The sequence below is a fragment of the Ursus maritimus genome, unplaced genomic scaffold (assembly GCF_017311325.1).
Source record: "Ursus maritimus isolate PB19 unplaced genomic scaffold, ASM1731132v1 scaffold_19, whole genome shotgun sequence".
Lineage (NCBI taxonomy): Eukaryota > Metazoa > Chordata > Mammalia > Carnivora > Ursidae > Ursus > Ursus maritimus.
The window spans coordinates 17,994,613-18,017,811 of record NW_024424341.1 but is presented as its reverse complement, the minus strand read 5'-3'; the positions used below and the strand labels follow the sequence as shown (position 1 = coordinate 18,017,811).

At 39.2% G+C, this 23,199-nt stretch overlaps 1 protein-coding gene across 1 annotated transcript in view; it reads left to right on the top strand.

Annotated features, from left to right (window-relative positions):
- Positions 1 to 23,199, top strand: part of CDH8 (cadherin 8) — a 237,872-nt gene that overhangs the window by 67,325 nt on the left and 147,348 nt on the right. Inside the window, exons 4-6 of the mRNA XM_040633089.1 lie at positions 7,584 to 7,751; positions 11,265 to 11,452; positions 14,608 to 14,861. Coding sequence (XP_040489023.1) covers positions 7,584 to 7,751; positions 11,265 to 11,452; positions 14,608 to 14,861 — 610 coding nt within the window. The remainder of the gene's footprint in view (positions 1 to 7,583; positions 7,752 to 11,264; positions 11,453 to 14,607; positions 14,862 to 23,199) is intronic.

The following is a 23,199-nucleotide window of genomic DNA, read 5'->3' as shown; positions in this document are numbered from 1 at the left end:
CCTTTTTACTTCTCACGTGGTAATATCAACTTTAACGTCTTGTTTGGCAATTAATAACATTTTACATATAATACTGGTAAGCCTCAGGGAGTTTCAGTTATTTACCCAAGTTCACATGGCTGGTAGTATCAGATCAAAAATAATTTCTCATTTGTATAACCTCAGAGTTCATATTCTAAAACATATACTCCTCTGCTTTCCATAACATTGTGCTGAGAAATTTGGGGGAGGAGGCAACCTTCAATTCCTTCACAAAAACACATCACATTATCTTTGTTTCTATTCTCTGCCAAATTTTAAGCACATTATAATATAAAATAGTCATTTCATGTTATTTTTAAAATTTAAGAATTGTTATAAACATTTTATGTGGCTACAGAATTTATATAACACAATTTTTAACATCTGCTTAACATTGTATACATTTGATCTCTGTAAACTTCACCACTAATTTAATATTTCCCAACTGTTCCATATTTAAATTGCTTGATGTTTTAAAAACATCATACAAAAAAGTGAACATCTTAATCTAAAAATTTGAGACATCTGGAGAAAGGAAAATTAATAATATCCTTGGAATAAATTCTTAATTTTAAAAATACCAAATCAGAGTATATAAATAAGCTTTTGATTCCTGGTACATTTAACTCATTAGCTTTACAATTATATTGTAATATTTTACAAAAGCATGAGGAATATATGAGAAATCTAGTTTTTCCAAATCCAGACCATTCTGTTTGTCTGTCTTTCTATCAACCTATCTATCATTCATCTATCATCCCCTCTCTAGCTAACTCATAAGTTATAGTCACAAAGAAGGGGAAATGCACATTTTTTAAAAAGATTTTATTTATTTATTTGACAGAGAGAGACAGCCAGAGAGAGAGGGAACACAAGCAGGGGGAGTGGGAGAGGAAGAAGCAGGCTCCCAGTGGAGGAGCCTGATGTGGGGCTCGATCTTGGAACTCCTGGATCACGCCCTGAGCCGAAGGCAGACGCTTAATGACTGAGCCACCCATGCGCCCTGGAAATGCACATTTTTGAACCTCAGGGAGGGTAAAGAGTTTTCAAATGATTCACATTCTCCTTTGTGATATATCTGTGCAAGTTTGACTTTACTGCAGTTATTATACTGCCACTATTATTCAGGGGTAAGGTGGCCATATGTTCATGCAGCTCTGTTTGTATATCCTTTATCCCTCATTCATGACAGTGTATAGTACAAATCACATGGTTAGCAGAAATTGTGGGTACAGTATATGGTGCCCAAAAGGAATTTATCCCTGGTGAATTTGTATCACTTAATCTCATGAATGGGAGACCTTTTTTTTTACAGATAGTAAAATGATAATTGCACATTGAATTGGCGAGAGTTTTGGGGAATAACAAAGCTCGTGGTTTCATAACCAGGATAATGTGTTCAACACGTCTTATTCAAAAGAGGAGTCTAGCACAGCATTTTGTATCAACGGCAATCTTTGAACGGCACAATCTGGGAGACCCGCAAAGAGTGAATTACAGTAATCAGCCTTCAAAATGACAAAGGAGTTAATCAGCATCTCCTTGCCTTTCTCTTGAAGCCTCTCAATCTGGTGATATCACAGAAATTATAAAAAGAAGCTTTCGTGACAGATACAAAATGCTTCTCAAATGATAACACCAAAGACAATGGTAAACACACATACAGACACACGCACACACATACACAAGTTTTAAATTTTTGAGATGACTGAAACTGGATTCTAATCAGAAGTACTCCCTGGATAATGAGACAGAAGGAACAGCTGTTGAGCACTTAGGAAGAACTTAAGGCCAGCCTAGGACTCAAATTTTTAAACTACTGCAACAAGGAAATCTCCATTCTATTGAATGAAGTTAAGATAAAAGCATGTATTTTAAATACAGGAGAATCTTCTCACAGTAGGGTAATGAATGCCATGTTCAGGGCAAGATGATTCCCCTTTTCCCTCCTTAGTTATCCTACCAAGTTTCACCTCCCATTTCACACCTTCCCGCCCCACTCTCCAGGGCCGAGCTCAAAATCCCCAAGTGAATTAAATTCATGGACAATGGGTTGTGCTCTTCCATTCTCAAGAAATTTCGGATTAGAATAGATTTTCAAAATTCAGTTCCAGGGAAGTTCTCCTAAACTGTGATTATGTTCCCTCTTCTGAATTTGCTTTACAGTTAACGCTACTGAGAATCCAGCAATCCTCCTGAACACCAACTGTGTTTTTGTTTGTTTTGTTTTTTCTTCTTCTCAAAATCTTAGAGACTCCTATTTTCAAGGAAAAATTTTGTCCCAAGGATATTCCATGATTCATCTAAGGGTAATGAGGTAAAGGGTCTACATATAAATACTAGGACCGTTACAGAGTTGGAATTTTATAAACGTCAAAGACAAAAGATGTAATATTTTTAATTGTATCAACTCCGAGTCAATCCTGATAATACCATGTTTAATTAGCGAAGTTGATTTTCTTTTTGGTGAGGCAGTTTATCAAATGCTTACACCAAAGAGTTTTACTCATTGCCCCAGAAGAAAGCATTTTGTCATGCTGCTTGCCATAAAATTGAAAACTCTATAATTTGTTGCCAAGTTGATGTAATGGAAGTTTAAACATAATATTTAAGCTTCTAAAAACGTTGCTGGGCATTGAAAATGTGTAACTATGAGCATGTGGGAAGACATGAGCATTAATTTTGCTTCACCACTTTGGTGAAAAAAGATGGATACGGTTCTTGTCTTGGGCAGTGGGAAGCTGTTTGACATCAGCACCATCAAAGGTGTTTTAAATTGGTTTATTTTTAGCTGAAAGTGTGTAGGGAGCTCCTGTCTACTGTTTTAAAATAAAAGTTGAAAATGAATAAAAATGCCATTTAACTGAGGATTTCAAAATGTAGCTTATAACATAGGTCAAAATTTTTGACTTCGCAAATCTGAGAGGAAAAATAACTTACTGTATTTTCTGCTCTGTGCAAGGTGGTATTTGATACCAAACAATACTTTTTAAAATAAGGAAGTTCTCTCTTCTGTCTATAAAAGAAAAGCCTAAAGCTTGGGAGAACATGTGAGCCAAAGCAAATAATTCAGGGGAGAAGTAGAGGCAACTTTCAAGGCACTTTTAAGTTACTATTTTAGGAGTTTATCATCATATTGCAACGTCTATGTAGGTGAAATGATCTGCCTTTGAATAGGAATTTTAAAAAAAGTTTTAATGACATGTGTACATATGCCCCAATACGAGGAGAAAAAAGGGAGGGCCAAGGGCACTTGGGGTTTTTCCTAGCCTGCTTTTACGGCTACAAGGTAGCAGGGAAAATGTTCCTGAAATTCTGTCTTGAATTTCCTAATGAGTCATTGCTAGTCGTGAGGTTGAGACTACAGGCAGCTCAGAAAGCAAGTGCTGTTCATTATACAGTTTGCACTGAAGCCAATGAAGTATGCTTCATGCCCTAAAGAAAACTTGGAGAGACTCCTCGCTTGCCTTAAAAATCAGAAAACCCACTCCTAGTGTTGTCTAAGAAAAGAGAAAGTGTGGAGACTTCTATGTGCAGCTTTCCAGCTGGATCGTCTTGAGCGACTTCACTTAACTGGATAGCTATTATTCTCTTTTTTTCTGATGGGGAAACAAATACCTGTTCTGCCACGTCAAGGGGTAAGGTGTTATTACATTGAAATACTTTTGAACTGTAGATATTTGTATAAGAATGACATGCTAGAAACATGTTTGACCCTTGGATCATGAACCGGTGTCCTAACCGTATTTTTTAGGGTCTTGGCAGGAATGGTGTGATAGAGGAGAGTTTAATGAAGGAACTATTGACAAAAGCTTGGCCAGGTTAAGAGAAACCATCAAGGGATAGCAGAGCACCCCAAGGCTAGCAGGAGAAGAAGTGCCATCATCACCCTAGGCCTGAGAGAACAAGGAATTGGGGCAGCTATCAGACACTATAAAGTTTTGCTCTAGCAATATTTGAAGATAGTAACCATAGACTGGCCGAACATATGATTGGGGTATTTGGAGAGTCTGGAACTTCAGCCTGCTATATCCTCTTCAGTCTCCTAGGGTAATGTATGTTGGTTGAGTCTAATGTAGAGTCAGAAAGGAAAGAAGTCCAGGGGTGCCTGGGTGGCTTAGTCAGTTGAGGGTCCAACTCTTGATTCTGGCTCAGGTCATGATCTTGGGGTCATGAGACCAGCCCTGCTTTGGACCTCCTGCTCAGTGGGGAGTCTGCTTGGGATTATCTCTCTCTCCCTCTCCCTGTGCCCCTATTCCCACTTGTGCTCTCTGTCTCTTTCTCTAATGAATGAATCTTAAAAAAAGGGGGGGGGGAGTTCATTGAGGCAATCCATAAAGGACACTCTTCCATGCCAAGAGTAGGTGGAAAATGCTGGAAAGTGGATCTGGAGGGGGCAGTTGGAGGATGTTTAGCACTGTAACCATCATCCAGGTAAGCATTAAATAAATTCTCATTGGGAAGGAAAAAGGGGAAGGAAAATAGTGTAAGCCAAGAACTTTGCATGAGTTCTCACACCCAGTCTTAAGATACCCACAATGGGAGGCTGATTATTATTTCCATTTGACAGGGCAAGATATTGAGTCCTGATGAGTTTAATAATTTGTTCTGGTCCCAAAGCTAGTAAGTGTGAGAATAATGTGAGAAAGGAAACTTGCATGACTTCAATATGAAGGAGCATTTAGAAGGGGACTCAAACTTGTCAATAGATATGCATATTCAGTAGTGTGAATACAGTATACCTTAATGGTGGAAAGCATAAACATTTCTTAATAGGTGGAGACCCATGGAGCTCTTATCCCATTTAAGCAAGTCCTTTCACCATAATGCTGCTCTCGTATTTTGATATAACTCATAGACATTAAACCCAGGTATGCTATTATAACTGAGCCTCCGAACTATTTTAATTCCAGGTTGTCTGAGAGACATCACGGGTTTTTTTTTTTTTTTTAGACTCTCTCAATATATTTTAAAAAATGATGAAAATAATGCATACCACACTTTTCTGGGTCTGAGGAAATTGTAAAAATTCTTCCTCTGAAGTAACCCCAAAGGACTCATGTGTAGACTTCAACCCATCTGCTCATTTGAAAAAAGGAAAAAAACAAAACAAAACAAAACAACTGCCGCCTTCCTTGGAGAATTATATCCGCTTCCTCTGATTATTAAACATTGTATGCCAACTTCCAAAGTCCAATGGATGGCTTTAATTCATGATGGCCTTAGAATGTGATGGTACCTAAACTTTACAAACATTCATGTAACTATCATGGGAGTAAGACGGTTTTCTAGTCCTTTCTACTGACATTGGACCCATAATGAAGATATTCTGAGTTATGGGATGTATATCCATGACAGAGTGGCCAGATTGGCATTTCATCATGCTAATGATGAGGTTTTGTTGTTATTGTTGTTGTTTTTTGTTCATATTTGTTTTCCCACATAGTAAACTAAGTCTACGTGATTATTATATGTGGTTATTATATATCTGTTTTTCTCTTCTTCTTTTTGTTTATATTCCTATAAGTATGGTCTATCGAGTTGTATTTTAAGATGATCAAATCTTGAAACAAGACATCATATTGAAAGATATTATTATGTTACTATCAATGTTTCTAAATAAGCAGGGTTATTCATTAGTACTCCCTGAATGTGACTCTCGGATACAGAAGTGGTATCAAGGTGTAATAAAGTACATCGGGGCTCATGGCTCTTCCCGAACCCTGCACGCTGTCTGTCTGGGTGTATTAGATTTCCCTGGGCACTCTTAGGCCTCACCTGCTACTCGAATAATTCAGGGACCTGAACTCCTTGCAAACCTCTTACAGACAGATGATTTAATTAGAGCTTAAGCGTCCAAACAAAAAACAAACAAACAAACCATGATTCCAACTTCAGAAATGGCCAAGAGAGTGGCTTATCCTCAGTTTGAATTGAACATGTCTGATATTCCTGGGGTTACTAATGAGGGGGGAATTATTTTTAATCCAGACAGTTTTCTTTAACTTGGGCCAGAGATGTAACACACATTCATTCAACGGGAATATTTTGGGCTAGTCACAATAATTTTTGTTACGGGCTTTTAGCAATATGGAGATGGGAGGTGTGTTTTGTGTGACAGAGTCAAGTAAAACTGCAGGACACAGAGAAAAATAAACATTGTAAGATATCTAATTGTTCTTTGAAGTGGGAAAAATTGAGATAACCGCAACACCCATTGATACGGGTAAACTTAAGTTACTGATTGTGTTTTCATAAATGAGTAGTTATGCAGCTGTAAGAAGTACTGAGTTGGGGGGCGCCTGGGTGGCACAGCGGTTAAGCGTCTGCCTTCAGCTCAGGGCGTGATCCCGGCGTTATGGGATCGAGTCCCACATCAGGCTCCTCCGCTGTGAGCCTGCTTCTTCCTCTCCCACTCCCCCTGCTTGTGTTCCCTCTCTCGCTGGCTGTCTCTATCTCTGTCAAATAAATAAATAAAATCTTTAAAAAAAAAAAAAAAGAAGTACTGAGTTGGATGTCTGTATGCTAACAAAAAAAGATCTCAAAGATACCCATTCTGTGATAAAAGAAAGTCCTAGAACAGTGCCTATGTCATGGCCACATTTGTGGTCAAATGTTCATATGCATATATGTTCATTTGTATGCATATACATATATTGGCTTTGGAAATGTACCCACCCAAATGTTAGCAAAATTTATCTATAAAGAGATATGAGAGTAGGGAGAGGGCTAAATTAAGATTTTTAAAATAACTTCCGAAGTATCTACCCAAATTTTGAATCTTTAAGAAGAACATTAAATTATTGGTGAAACACATAGAGGGGCAGATGGATGAAACCCTGAAAATATATCAGAAGAAAAAACGCGAACATTTTAGCGCTGATGATGTTATATTTCTATGATTTTATGTTTTACCTCCTTTCTCTTTTCTCCTTCTTTTCATTTTTTTCCTAAATTATTTATTACTTTTACAATAGAGAAAATGTGACAATTAAAATATAAATGTGGTTGAATAGTACCTTAGGATTTAGACACTTGCCTATATTAATTCTGATTGGTGTTTTATTCATCTGAGTTGATCCTAATAATGCATTTATTTCTTTCATCTCTCCGATGTATTTATGAGCTTCAGAATAATTTATCTTTGACCTCAGAGCCTTCAAGCTATTTATGTATTTACTCCTCTTGTAGGGAATTGGAGTCTGTGATAAATTGTAAGATTCTTTCACTTCCAGGGTTTTCCTGGGTAGATGAGGCTATGTTATGATTTATACTTTAGTTTGGTAGGCAAGAGTATGCCATTCAGTTTACTTTCTAATGTATATTTTTGCAAGTTAGCCACTGATGTCTGTGACTAAAATCTTTCTCAGTGTTGTCATCGCAGATGCACACCAGTTAAAAGGAAAAAGAAAACAGAAAATTATCTGAGTGGGGACTTGATGTGTGCACGTGTGTGTGTGTGTGTGTGTGTGAGAGAGAGAGAGAGAGAGAGAGAGGGAGTCACACATTCGTTTTGAATGAGCGGTCTGCCTGAAAGTCATTCTCCCATTTTTCCCCCTCAGCAATTATAAAAACTGCCCTTCCCAACATGGACAGAGAAGCCAAAGAGGAGTACCTGGTTGTTATCCAAGCCAAAGATATGGGTGGACACTCCGGTGGCCTGTCTGGGACCACAACACTTACAGTGACCCTTACCGACGTTAATGACAATCCTCCAAAATTTGCCCAAAGTAAGTGACTTCCCTGCACTGGGTGAAAATCTCTAAGCATGATGTTTTCATTTGAACTTATGTCCTAATTTTCAGCAACACCAAAAAACTGATGGCAATCATTGAATGCTTATTATATGCAAGGTATGCCAATTTATATATATATATTTATATTTATATTTATATTTATATTTATATTTATATTTATATTTATATTTATATATAAATGAAACATATGTATATAAATGGAACAACCAACTCTCCTGTCCTTTTGGTACTAAATGTATCCCCATTACAGATTTCAAAGAAATTGAGGAAATTTCCAAATATTCAATGTATAGTATACAGTGGAGCTAAGAATTAGAACCAGGGTGTCTGACTGCAAGATATGTGCTTAGTTCTCTATTTCGTGGTACCTCCCACTTAAGAACTTGAGAGAATGATTAGACAATAGTCCCACTTGTTGTATAAAAGAAACTGAACTCCATAGTACTTGAGGTGGGGAAAGCAGATATGCAACGTACTTGCTGAAAAAAATAAGCGCTCCTCCTTCTTGTGACTTCCTGTGACTCCTCTTTCAGCCATCAGTGGTCACTGACCTTACTTATCCCTCCTAAAGCTGTGCTCTGCCTCAGAAGCATCTCAAGAAAATTCTAGGCAGCCGCCATCAATGAATCAGGGAGATAATCATTATTTTCCAACTTTTTTCTACTCTCACAGTACATGTTCCCTTTCTTGTGAGTACTTATCCAAATAATCTGACACAGATGACTTGGGAAGGCCTTTCCGACATGGAGACTCTTGAGATATGAACGATGAATAGAAATTAGCTGGAACCAAGTGAAACCAGGGGAATGGGGAGTGGACATTGCAACTGGAGGAAGAGGATGTCCAAAAGCCCCGGGAAAGAGGGGTGTTTGGCCCCAGATGAGAATTAAAAGAATCTTACTACCATTGGAGTCTAGAGAGTTAGGTTAGGGAGGAGTTAGCCATACTTGGATTTGGAGTACCTTTTTAAGTACCATGATCTTTTTCCTAAAATCACTGGGAAGCCATTAAAAGGTTTCGCATTGTAGGTTAAGTAATAAAATTAGATTCTAGGGAAATCAGAGAATGTAAAATCTGGTGACCTTCTTCCAATGTGTTCTCCACACTGCAGCCGCTTGCAGAGCGTTCATAAGCATTCATGTGAAGAGTGAAAGCAGAGCTAGCAAGCAAGGGTGGTCACACTGGAACTGGAGAAAGTATATAGATGTGACAGATACTTGAGAGTTAATGATAACAAAAATCTAAGGATACATTGCATTTTTAGTCACATTTCTGCCATGAGACATTACATGCATGCGGATGCTATTTGCTCAGATAGGGAATACCATAGGAGAACCTGTTTCTGAAGAGAGAAGAGTAGGGAGAGAGGGGGAGAGGGAGAGAGACACATGTGGAGCTTGAAAATGACACATTTGAGGTATCTTTGGGAATTTATCAGCAGAAAGAAATTCCAAGGTAGAAATAACAGAAAGGATGAATTTCATTAGCAATTGTAGAATTTTCACTTCCGGCCATGCATAATCAGATAACAGTGCCACCCTTTTTAACCAAATTATTGAAATGGAGGGTACTATTTCTCCTCTCCTTTCCCCGGGTCTTTTATTTGCTTTTCAGTGGCCGTAATAGTTAAGGCTGTACTATACAACTCTCTCAGAAGATGATTGTTTCAATTCAGCGATAGCAGGCGAGTTTCAAAAGTGTTCCCTTTCTTAGGGGTAATAACTGTTAACTACGGTCACGCTGATAGAGATGAGTGAGCAGAATAGGAATGGATAAACGTTCCATTTGCGTGGCTTCCCAAGGCTCACCGATGTAGGACTAGCAGCAAGGTGAAGCCCCTTGCTGGCTTATTTACTTAATAAGCATACCTAGAGGGATCATCTCAAACCTTACCTGGTATATAAAGTTTGAAGGAGATAGAATCATTATACCAATTATGAGAGAATTGGGAGACCCGTGTTTGACGTGTGGATTTTCAGTGCCTACCTTATGGTGAAACTATTTGGGAAACATTTTTGTTCCCCAGTGCCATAATTTCATGATTCTAAGAGACATTTTTATTTCATCATTAAATAAAAGTGTGTTAGTGCTGGAGGAAAACCTTACCCATCATCTGAAATAATCTCGTTAGATCGGGTAAAATGAGCCTTCGTTCGTCCTAGGGACTCAGTGATTGAGTTCCGACTAGAATTAGGTAATGTTCTCCAGATTTAATTTTTCCTTTTGGTTTATAGCTCATCGAATATTTATCTTTGTCCCCTTGTTTTGGTTGCAGTGGGACTAAAACTTCCTGGTTGTCTTGAATTTGGGTTCCCCCGAAACAGGCACTGAGACAGGAATTTGATTATAAGTAGTTTATCTTGGAGATGATCCCAAGAATCGCCAGTAGGGGAGTGAGGATGTGTGAGAGAGAAGGATAGAGAGCCAATAAGTGCATTATCAAGCCGGCTATGACTGTGGGGGACTGGAACTTGATCCTGTTGGGGAAAGTCTGAAACACCGTAAATAAACAGAAGAAATAGCTCCAGGTTACCCTAGCAGAGAGGGGAGGAGCCTGGCATTTTATATCCCGAGTTGTGTGAGTCTTTGAGGGCTGCTTCTGTGAGGGCATTAATTTTCTGGTAGTTCTGGCCTGACAGGCAGTGGGTAAAATGGGTCCTGAAGGCCAGAGAAAAGCCTCAGGCAAAGAAATGTGGGAGTTAGCAGTTAGGTGGAGGGCAGGTGTGTACTGAAGTGGGAATGGCCAGGGGTTATGGTTGCTTCCCTCCACCAATGAAATGAGTGACACCAATATACCAACTGAAGCGATGTGAGTAAAAATGGGACTAATACCACTAATTAGACACATTTCACTGGCCCCATGGGAGAATACACGTGCGCTGTAATTGTATTTTGCCTAGGGACTTTCGGAGGTAGGATTTCTGGTCTTCAGAGCAATGAGGACTTTAGTGGGCTGTTTCATGTCTGAACGGCTCGCTGCAGGGCACAGCAGAAGTTTCGTAATTGGATTTTATCAAAAATGGTCTACAAGTCTGTAAATAGAAAGGTAACTTCAAAAGTGACTTTCGGTGTGTTACACATTGCACCTTTCTGTGCTGAAATTAGCTTAATATTTTATGTTGGGCAACAATGAACATCCCTACGGGCAGCCACTGTGATTATACAGCAAATGGGAAAGAACTTTCACGTAGACTCACTCATATCCTGATACAACTCTGCTCCAAATCTATGTTTGGTAACATAGGGTTGAATAAGTTTCATATCTCAGAAGAGTCACGAAGAGAGGGGACTTCTTCTGGGATCTCTTTGTCTCTGACTCCTGTAAAGGATTGTCCATTTTGCAGCATATTTTCATCTCCCATCACTGTGTTCTTAATGTCTCATCGGTGTACTCAGAACGAAGAAAGTACCGGATAAATATTTGCTAAACGGGTTAGTAAATGAATGGAATTTGTGCAGTGCTCCGTGTTTCTTTCCTTTTCTAAGGTCTGTATCACTTCTCGGTACCTGAAGATGTGGTTCTCGGCACTGCCATAGGGAGGGTGAAGGCCAACGATCAGGATATTGGTGAAAATGCGCAGTCCTCCTATGACATCATCGACGGGGATGGAACAGCACTCTTTGAAATCACTTCCGATGCCCAGGCCCAGGACGGCATTATAAGACTAAGAAAGGTAAGCTAAGGAACAGTTTGTTCATCTTCCAGATACCTCTTTGAAACTTGAGTTTTGAAGTTTACAGGAGTCGGGTGGACTTCCTGACATAATCGTTAGCTTCTTTAGCTGTGAAAAAGTGGAGTCCTTTTTGCATCTCATACCCTTGGCCCCGCTTTCTATTTCAGCTAAAGCCTTGCCAACCAGTTACCATGGTGTGGGTCGCTTTGCATCTCACCCATCATTTCTTTCTCATCTATGCCCCAGTGTTCTTCCCTAAGCTGAAGGAATTTGCTCAGTTAACTCCAGTCACAAAGAGAAGTCAGCGCTCAGAAGGTAAACCTCAAGCAATGAAAGACATAGATTGATAGGCAGTTGTTATTCTTTGAAGACATTATTCTGAGGCATATTTTCTATGGTTCTTAAGAGGATTCCCAGTAGGAAGAAGATTCAGTTGCCCACAGAGGTGGCAAGTTCAATGGCTTTTAATCCTTCTCTGTATAACTGTCCCCATTTCTGCACTCCTATTTCCTGCAATATCTTCACAAAATACATTGAAGATTCCTACGTTTTTATTGCAGGCCCTGCTTTCAGGGAAACTCAAAAGACAGACAAAGCAGTCCGCCTCAGTTGTTAGGGCCAGGTCTGGCACTGGAAGGGCAGGGCCAACCCTGCTACCATTGGATACTCGAAACCATGCATCGAAAGTCCAAGCGTTATGGTAAATGAAGCTCGTCTTTGCCTTGCTCCTGGGTGTGGGGCTACCATTGGAGAAAGAAGTACCTCCATGAATAGTACAGATAATGTACGATGATTTGCATCTACTTTTGCCAGCAGCCATTTCTTTTGTGATAGATGTGAAAAATTCTGTACAGTATTTTCCATATTTATCTATCATCATGACATTTACATTCATAAAAAATGTGTAGAATGCATTTCATTATTTTGTGGGCATTGGCATTTGCAAGGAAAATACCCTTTTATCTTCATCCTGAGTATTTTTTTTCAGTATTATTCTTCACATCTTTTTCGTGAAATAGTACAAATTAATTTCAATTAAATGTATTGGTTCATGAATAAGAAGATAGATGGCAGAGCATACTGTTGGGAGCCAACAGTTCTTCTGTCTGTTTTGCTCAGCATTACATCGCTGTGATTCCAAGCTGACTGTCTAATTCTCGTGGTCGTGTTCCATAGGAATCTGCTTCCAAATGCTCATGCTCTTAGAATCCCCCACTGGAGAGATGGTGACAGTGGAACCTGGAGGTTTCTGGATATACCTTTGTATACAAAATCAATTGCTTAAATTAATTTTGAGGGGGAAAATGGCTGCATTTATTTTAACTGTGCAGAGCAACACTAGCTTTCTACCTGGCTTGAGTGTAGGTTAAGAGTTGCAAAGTATTGAAAAACTCATGTTTAAAATAGAGTACAGTATAATTATACTTGAGTCAATTATTGAATAACCCAGAGCTACATTTTCCTTGGCTAATGATTCCTAATGTCATTTTTATTGTTATTATTAACTGCCATCCTTTGCTACCATAAGGTGCTTTTATAAGCTGAAGCAATTAGCCGTGTGTTGTAGTTTTATTCACTGTTATTCATAAACACGGAACGATATACTACACATTTTGACGCTAAGAAACCTGTGTATTTTACTGTAGAGAACAATGTGTAGGGAGTCATATTTCTACAATTCATGGGTCTTCTTTTTTTGTCTGATAAAATCCTAAGGACACCAGGATGTGTCTGGATACATTGTCATTATGTGGAGCTGAGAAATAAACAGAACGTAATCTGCTATACTTAACAGTGTTTGTGAGGAATTTGAAATTGCAAAATTGTTACAGTAGGGGTGATTGGCAAATGATGAAAATGCTGATGTTGAATCCTCTATTCATAGGTACGTGTGCGTAGTAATTTCAGAATAGACAGGGAAGTGAGTATCTGCCTTGTTTACTAGAAAATATTTCCCCAAAAAGCCAAGTCCCATTAGAACTGAATTCAAGTAGAAAAACCAGCCTCAAGTTTTGAAATAAGAATACACATTTAAGCTTGTACAGGGGTTCTGAAAGAGTTCACTCATGCCAGGTTGCTTTGCAATTTATTTTGTAAAAATCTGCATTGCAGATTTGAAGTTCTGTTTCTTATGAAGAATTGCAGCACACACCTGAATTGTCTCTCTGAACCTTGACAGACGTGTGTTCTTGAAAGCTGAAGTATTATGAGTTGCCAAGAATTGCACCGTAAGGATTCTGATACAGATGGGCTTCGGAGTATTTAGGGGAACTATTTTCTTCTCCCTACCTAGGTCATTAGCTGAAGTCTTAGGGGCTTTTAAGGAATGAAGTATTAATATGTCAGAAATATTGTCAGTAATGGTGCAGTGAGGTAATTTCAAATTGCTTTTAAGTGGTTGGTGGAGGCACAGCCCGACCTAGTTATCTATATATACTGCTTTCACCCTTCCTCCTTCTAAATATAAACACAGATAAATATGCACCTGCATACTTCCTTATATGCCCACCTGCTTCGTAGCCCAGAACTTAGAAAAGAGACCTTCTAAGAATACCCTAAAAAATAATAAACCTCATTTTAGCCACATGATCAGTAGAGCAGCAGTGCTTTTGGAAGTGAAATAAGAAAACACCCTTTGTTGGGATTAGTGCTAAATTATGCTTTATAATGTCTCCTTGGACTAAACAATGATTATTTCCAGTTCTTTACATTTCACACACTGTTGCAGAAATGATAAAATATTCTTCCCAGATAGAGATTGTGTTCGATGCCTCCTTATCTCCTACCAGCAGAGGCCCGATTAACTGACTCATTGGTATGCAGGTCATGCCACCACTAGTAAAATTTTATTATGACTCTGAAGTGAAATTTTGATGGCACAATTCATGACTGTGAATATTTTGTGAATTCCAAGTGAAATGAGCAAAACAAAACAAAACAATAGGAGATTAGATTCACTGAGCTTGTATAATAAACAGATACCAATAAATGCCTGTAGAATTTACAGGTTGAATCTGAGGGAATGGAGAGTGATCCCATTAAGGCTCACAAATGGGCTTAAATGCGCATAACTCTCATCCATCAGCATTATACTCATTTGTTCTTGCTGCTGTGGTCATTAGCGAGAAACATTCATCTTTGTCATTTCTTAACAGCCTCTGGACTTTGAGACCAAAAAATCCTATACGCTGAAGGTAGAGGCAGCCAATGTCCATATTGACCCACGTTTCAGCGGCAGGGGGCCCTTTAAAGACACGGCAACAGTCAAAATCGTTGTGGAGGACGCTGACGAGCCTCCTGTCTTCTCTTCGCCGACTTACCTCCTGGAAGTTCATGAAAACGCTGCCCTCAACTCTGTGATTGGGCAAGTGACTGCTCGTGACCCCGATATCACCTCCAGTCCTATAAGGTATTTCTTTTTTAAAAGGCGTCCAGGCCACATTCAATGACAAGCACACCGGTACAAAATGCAGTTATGCGTACATTCTGTGTGGTTCCCTTTGGTAGTCTGCTCACGTGACTGAGGAATTTTGGTCAACACAGTGTGTAGGCACGCGTGTGCACGTGTGCACGTGTAGACACGCATGTTCATACACGCCCACTAAAAGCTACGTACGATACCCAGAGCCAGGAATATTAAGGTGAATAAAGCTGTTGCAGCTTTCAGAGAACTCACTGAAAATGCAAAATTGCATACGTTCTGCAGTGCATCTGAGTGGGTCTTTTATATTTTCTTTGCTTGATTGTGTATTTGTTTTTGTTTTTGTTTTCCTGGCATTGGGCAAGTATCACCGGTTTGTCTTCTTTCTTTTTTGACAGTTAAGTGAATTATATATGAGGATTTTAGGGGCATGAGACTACTGTTTCAGTGCATTAAGAGACCCCTGTTTTATTTCTGTGTTTGGTGTTTGGCTTTGAAATTATTTTCTTATCATGTCATGGACATTTCTGATAGGTCAGCATATCTGGATTGGTGTCTTTTAGACAAAATCTTTCTCTGCCATTAAAAAAAAAAACCACACAAAAAAACCCTTTTGTTTATACTTTCTTTGCTCAGAATTTTTCCCCAAGATGAAATAATCCCTTATTAAGGTTTTTCTGCCTTTTTTAGAAATGAGGCTCAATTCTGTTTTTTTTTTCTTTTGAACTGTGTACATCTTTTCTCTTTTGCCAGTCATCCAAATGAGAGTACAGGTACTCAAGCTAAGTAGCTTTCTTCCAAAAGATCACTGAAAATCTATAACTTGTACACTGGCCTCCAAGGGTGAAGTGTTGGCTAATGATGTGTTTGAGTGCGGATTTCAAATATTGTCTTAGAAATGTTTGTCAGTGGGTGTGATACGCAACTAATGAATCATCGAACTTTACATCAGAAACCGGGGATGTACTGTATGGTGACTAACATAATATAATAAAAAAAAAACATTAAAAAAAAAAAGAAATGTTTGTCAGGAGAGAGAGAGACGGGGGGGGAGGGATCTGGAGGAATATAATTTTAAAGCATTGTGCATTTAATCTGTGAATTAGATGTCAGTTCATCCCAACTTATTGAATGGATATACTTCTACCTACTTTAATCAAAGGAAACTCTGGACCAGTGAGCTTTCTGGAAGTATTATTTATTCACTTCTTTTTTATGTACTAAATTCCCATTACTCATAAGGGTACTGAAGCTGTGAGACTGGAATTGAAACCCACAGAATAATCAGTGTCCCAAATAGTTTTAGTTTGGGCAAAAAATAATTCTTTTCAGATCCAGAAAAGCTGGTTTTAATACAAGCCACTTCGAAACTCAGGATAATGTAGCATATATTCCAAAAGGATTAAAAAAAAAAAAAAGTTTTCCTTCAAAGAGCCCAACCTCTAAGGAGATAAAATCCCACCTGGGGCTTTGAAAAATGGTCAGTTGTCCATTCTCAATTCTAAAGAAGTTCAACAAGCCATAGCCACACAGAATGCCCATATTTGCCTAAGAGAACCGTGTCTCTCAAAGGGCCAAATGTTGAAATAAGGGCAATAAGTATCTAGAAAACTCTATGTTCCGACTACATGTTGAAGTTATGAAATGGCTCTATATTGAAATCCTGATATATAAATATGGGCAATGATGTCTGTTGAATAATCAATCTGTCCTGTTTTATGTTGCTGTGTTTTCTCTGAAAGAACACAGACAGGAGCGATTGCCACTTTCCTTGCATCTCCAAGCATGAGACAGAATGAAGGCAGTGAGTAAGTTGGGTTCAACTGAGTGACAGGGCCAGTTTTAACACTTGATTTGACAAGAGCTTTACTCTTTTCAGCAGGGAACACACAGAGGGCTCAGGAGTATGTCAAGCCAGAGGCCTTTAGGGAAAGGGGGGTTCAGATATCGGGGCAAGGTCATATAAACTCCAAACATGGAACCCACAGTGGCAGTGGGGGTACAGACTTCCAGTGCAGAGATGTGGTCTTGATCAGCTACAATGAGGTCTGAGGAACTAGTCATGCCCTAGTACGGCAACCTCAACTTGGCAGAACTGGTTAAAAATCCAGGTTTATGGTTGCTCACATATTTTTGCACATTTTTCTATCCATCCATTTACTGATGCAAACGTGGAGATTTACTGTTTCTAGTACCCAGGGAATCCAGTGATGATCGTCATTATAGTTAATTGTTGTTGTTATTACTGTTGTTATTTTTATTATTACTAGTCCTTTGAACTTATTTTTTTTATTTACTTTTTAGAGAGGGAGGTGGGGAGGGGCAGAGGGAGAGAGAATCCCAAGTACGCTCCACGCTCAGCTTGGAGCCTCCTGACACAGGCTCGATCTCAAGAGCCTGAGATCGTGAGCTGAGCTGAAATCAAGGGCGGATGCTCAACCGACAGAGCCACCCAGGCGCTCCAAATTCTTGTCACTGCTTTGGAAGGCAGGTGTAGAGGAAGCTTGAAACTGCTTAGCAACAACTACCCAGCTTAGGAGTGTTTTGTTTTCAGGCAAGCTAAAGGGGATTTGAGGCTGTGTTACCAGGAGAGATGGACAGATAAGATACCATCTGATGACACCGACGTATCTGTGTCTCTGATAGATTTCAAGCAAGCCCTTGTTCCTTGGCATCTGTGGTCCCACGCAAAGAAGGGCTGAATACTGTTTCAAAGCATTTTATAACAGGACTCTGATGCGTGCGATTCAGAAGGCCAGTCCCACACAGGTCTGAGTGCGGGTGTTGGCTACATGGGATGAGAATGGAAGAATCATCAACTGCGTGTTCCAGCACCTGTTCTGCTTTTCCGCAGAACCCTGTGCCCCCCACAACCCCACTTCATTGGGTTATGGAGAGCAGCTTGCCTCTCGCTTTGCACAATTGGTTAATTTGAGTAGAAAATTAAATTTCCTGACTAGCCAGAGCAATGCATGGTTCCTTATGAGTCTAGCAGACAGATTTAGAGCCATTTAACCTTTTAAAACAGAACTAGAGGACACAGATACTCAGGGAATTACTCAGTAACAAATAGCTATGCATTATTGTCTCCTTAGAACTCTCGTATGTTATACGCTGACAAGAGTGTACCCATCTCTTAGGGGGATGTTTACTTTGCCATCCAGCAAGAAATAGGCATTTACTGTGGCATTTGCTCTGTTAAAATATGCGGTCATTTATTGGTTGGCCAACTTCCCATAAGACTCAACTTCTTTTTAGAGCACATCGTCAAGCTGGAAATAGCATGTATTTTAAAATTCTTACACTTAAACCTATATCTTATACCTCTACCTATACCTCTATCTGTATCTTTATCTTTGTCTCTATATTCTCTTGCAGGGGAAAATAGACAATGACATAGAAGGTCTCACCTTCTCCCTTCCAGGAACATTAATTAAACATTTGCTACTTTTTTTCAATGCTACATGTCTCTCAGTAATAGCGAATAATGTTGGGTAAATTATTTAAAAGCTGTTATGTTTTGAACTTAAACAGACTTAAGTTCAAATTCTATCATTGCCACTTCCTCCACTAGCCAGTCTCTGGAATTCTCTGAGACTCTTTCTCTTCATCTGTATTTTGCAATAATAGCGTGTCCCTCACAGGGTTACTGAAATAATTAAGTTATTGAATTAAAAATGTAGTAGTTATTAGCATTGCCAGTTAATAAAGCCACCATCGATGTATGCCGTGAATGCAAATGAAAAATCCAGTGGTTATTTTAACAGAGATTCTTCTCCTGAAGGTTGCTGACTGTGCAGCATTATCTGTTTTTCCTATAACAGTTACTGGCTAAATACTTGTATGTTTCCATTAGCCGCAGTTAGTGTAATTTGCCCCTGCTACTGCTGTGAATGTTGTTACTGGTGAGTGCTCCGTGTGTGGTAAGGATGTGCTAAATGCACTCATTTCGTTCCCTAACATGACTATATGGTAACATATACACTCATTACCTCAACTTAACAGATGAGGAAACTATGGATAAAAAGCCTAAGTTGCTGAGTATCACACAAATAATCAGGAGTGGGATTGTGATGCATACCTAGGTTTTTCTGACAACACAATGCCTATCCTCTGTCCCTCTGCCACACTTTCTTTCACTGTGATCTCAGTGACTTCAGCTGTGCCTCTGCTTGTTGGAACAGCTTAGCAGGACCAATTTTAATTGAAATCATAAACTACTCACTGTCTAAATAGCCTTGTTCCATTCGGGATGCATACCAACAAGGAAGGAAAATATCCCAGGTCTGTGGAATTAACCAGAGCATGGATGGAATGCTCCCCGCTTCCAAGTCCAACCCCTTTGTATAGGTTTGGTTATTATTGGCCGTAAACCCAATTGTGATTAAGGACGTAAAAGAAGAAACAATCTTCTAACAATAGCATAAATCAGACATTGTGCTAAGTTCCTATTATGTATCATTTCACTTATTTTTCATAGAAGATGCTGTGAAGCAGTCACTGTGATTTTAGTTTTATGAAGAAGGAAGCTGAGACTCTAAAAAGATGAGTTCCCTGTTAGGGGGCGCAGGGCCAGGATTTCAACCTAGATTTCTCCTGACCGTTGACTACCATGTGTGTGCGTGCTTTGCTATGTTCTGGCATTTTGCATGAGGAGTGGGATGATAACTCATGTTTACTGAGCCCATCCTTTGTGACAGACACTTTGAAATGCTCTTCTTTGCAGTTAACTGTTTCTATGTAAGGTAAAAATTCTTAGCACAGAGTAAGTATTAAAATGTAGTTCAGTGCCTTCATGTTAACCTGCTGTGGTTCATTTTTTTTTCCTTTTAAGAAATTTATTTCAGGTGTGTATGTGGGGTTACCATGGTGTTGAGATGACACGTGACGGTTGTTTTTAGGTAGTTGCTTCCTGTTTTTTTCAGAGCATTCGCCTTGAGTAAGACTACATGAGCTGCTTAAAATAAGAGTGGGCATGATGGCCATCCAGCAGCCAGAGTAGCCTGACACACGAGCATGGTAGCCACAGTGCTCTGTTGTCCTAATTCCGCTCCTGAATGTAAGTGCCCACTCAACAGAAGAGATTGCATTTTGTTCTTCCTATTTGAACACGGGCATTTTTATAATTCACTGCAGTTATCTGGCTTGTTGTTAATGAGCTCTTTTCCTGAAAACACTCTTCCTACCATTCTGATGTCCAGTGATGCAAAAGTGGGAATATTTCACACTGTAAAGAACCTGGCATTAATTTAGAGGGTAGGCTGTGTATTGATTGACTCTCTCCTCGTTCTTGTAGTAACTCCCATATTTGGTAAGGACCTAGTTTTGTCTGTTTTAATTTAATGTACTTTATTATTCACATGAGTTTTTTTTGGTGATAAGAACACTTTACATGAGCTCTACCCTTTAACAGATTTTTAGGTGCACAATAGAATATTGTTAACTCTAGGCACAGTATCGTATGGCACCTTTCTAGAACTCGTCCATTTGAACTGAAACTTTAATACCCAGTGATGAGCGACTCTCCATTTTCCCCTTCCCCCAGCCCCCGGCAAGCACCATTCTGTACTTTTATGAATTCGACTCTTTTAGATTATGTGGTCCTTATCCTTCTGTGGCTTATTTCACTTAGCATGGTGTTCTCCAGAGTCACCTCTGTTGTGGCACAGTATAGATATTCCTTCTGTTTAAGGCTGAATAGTATTGCATTCTATCTGTATACCACATTTTCTTTCTTCATTCATCTGTTGAAGGTCATTTAGGTTGTTGCCCCATCTTGGCTATGAAAGAGTGCTGCAATGACCATAAGAGCGCTAATCTCCCTTCAAGAACCTGGTTTCGATTGTTTTGGATAAATACCCAGAAATGAGATTGCTGGATCGTATGGTAATTCTATTTTAAATTATTTTTTAGGAACTCCCATACTGTTTTCCATAGGGGGTGCACTTCTTTGCATTCTCACCAACAGCGTGCAAAGATCTGGTGTGAGGACTGAATCCTTTTAAAATAATTAAAACTTGGTCATTTAGTTTCTGCATCCTCTTAGCCAGGTAGAAGTCCGATTGTCTCCCAGTTCAGAAGTACCAACTCTTCAAATCACTGTTCCAAAAAGCTCGCTGTACTTGCTAATTCAACAAGCAGTAGTTAATGCATCAGTTAAGTCATACGTTCATTTGGGCAGATAGCTATTCATTCACGCACACACACGTGTGTGTTATAGGATTTATTTACTTTGTTGTACAACTAGTATCAGTGTAACTCAGGTTTTTCTAGGGAATTTCTGTAAAGACAAAGCCTCTGCTCTCATGGACCTTATTCTACAGTAGGGAGGCTGGCTGAATAGCCATGGAAAACCCAAGTTCTTCACATTTATCTCATTAGATACATGCTATCTAAAAATTATAAATAAAGATAGATTATGGAACTTTAGGGTCACATGGAGGAAGAAGTTTCCTAGTTTCATAATGAATTTGAATAGAAGCAACCATAGGTATCCAATGAGGCAGAAGTGGAAATATCTCACACTATAGAGAACCTAACATTAATTTGGATAGGGGACTGTGTGTATAAAAATTTTTTTTCTCTCATCCTCTCTTCCTCTATTTCTCTAAAGAAATGCTTTGGATAGAAAAGTGCTCCTTTTTCTCCTTAGAGGAATAATAAATAATATGTGATGCAGGGTGACGCAGGGACCTTAGAATCCTAGGACTAGCAGAACCAGATAATATTATTTATTAAAGCAGTTAGAGCAACCAGTGGAGCAATTAGAGGCAAAAAGCTGAAAACTTGTAGATGGAATTTTTGATACTAAAAGTGCATGCGAGAAAATGTTAAAATGGTTTCTTTAGGCATAATAACAAAAGCTAGAATGAAATTAAGCAGTGAGAAAGAAACAGTTGGAGTTCAGTGAAATATAATAACTGATTCATAACTAAGGGGTTTATTTCATTATAAGTGGCTCTAAATAGCATCTTCGCTAGCAGTTGGCTCAAAATTGCATCTTCCTATAAATTTTCCATATAGAGGCTGTAAACCAATGTTTAGCAAAACATTTTTTATAACATAACAGTGCATTTATGCCTGTTAAATTTGAAAAATAGATATACATTGCCTTTCTCCAACAGCAGCATCTCCCTAAGTGTGTTCGAAGGGACACTATTGGGATTAAAGACATTGCGGCCAGATCAGTTTGAACTCGAGTTTCTTTGCACTAGGACTTCATAGGTATGGTAATTTGCTAAAGTACATTGCACTTTTTAAGAAAGAGAAAATGTAAGCCGCACATTCTGTCTTTGAACTGTGTGTAGTTTTGCAGAGTATCAGGAGCATGTGGGGAGCACACTCACGCTCCCGTGCTGGTCTGCGGTCCAGATTCTAATGCACTGAGCATGGCAAGTAGCACGATACTCATCCCTCTATGTGTAACAGGATATGCATCTTTTTTGTTATGAGTCTCCCTCTCCCCTCCCCCCTTTTTTTTCTTTCTGTAGGACTTACTTTAGGGAGACTCATGACTTTCGTGAATACTTTGACTCTATTACCTTAGGCCACGGGTCATTAAACTATGTATAGCCGTGTGCCAAATCTGGCCTACCACATTTTTTTAAATGAAGTTTTATTGGAACACAACCATCCTAATTCCTTTTTGCCCAACAACTGCAGAGTCGAGTAGCTGTGACAGAGAGTGTATGGCCTACAGAACCTAAAATATTTACTTGACAAAAATGTTTGCCAACCCCTACCCCAGAGTGGTAGGGGTTTGGATTTTCATCGGCCATTTGAATAGTTGCCTCCCATATCATTCCAGGATCTTATGCTGTCTCAGAAACTCCCTAAAGATAATATAAATAAATAAACATTTTTTAAACCTGTAGCAGTCAAAGAAATTATTTGTATGAAACTCCAGCTATATGTGATGGGAATTGGCATCTCCCAAGCTTTCCTGAGAGCCCTTGGGACATTGGTCCTCATGGGACCCGTGGCAGTATGTACTCATGTTGAGTCTGCCAGAAAATCCTGGTTTCATTTACTGTAGCCTTGGGGCCCGTCCCCATAACTACAGTACAGGCTGTGAAAGGGCATCCTGAAAAATGCTGTGAGGCTTACCTGCTTGGAGTGAGGAATTTACTTGTTTCTTGCATGAGTTTATCATAAAACTCCATTTTTTCTCCATTCTCCAGACCTCAGTAATGACTACAATACAGGGTTTTTAGAATTCAGGCTGGTGACTGCCTTAGCCAAACCCTGGTCTCTGCATTTCAGGGTCTTGGTAAATTCTCCGAATAGCAGTGTTTCTAGCAGTATTTCTTTCTTTTTTTTTTTTTTT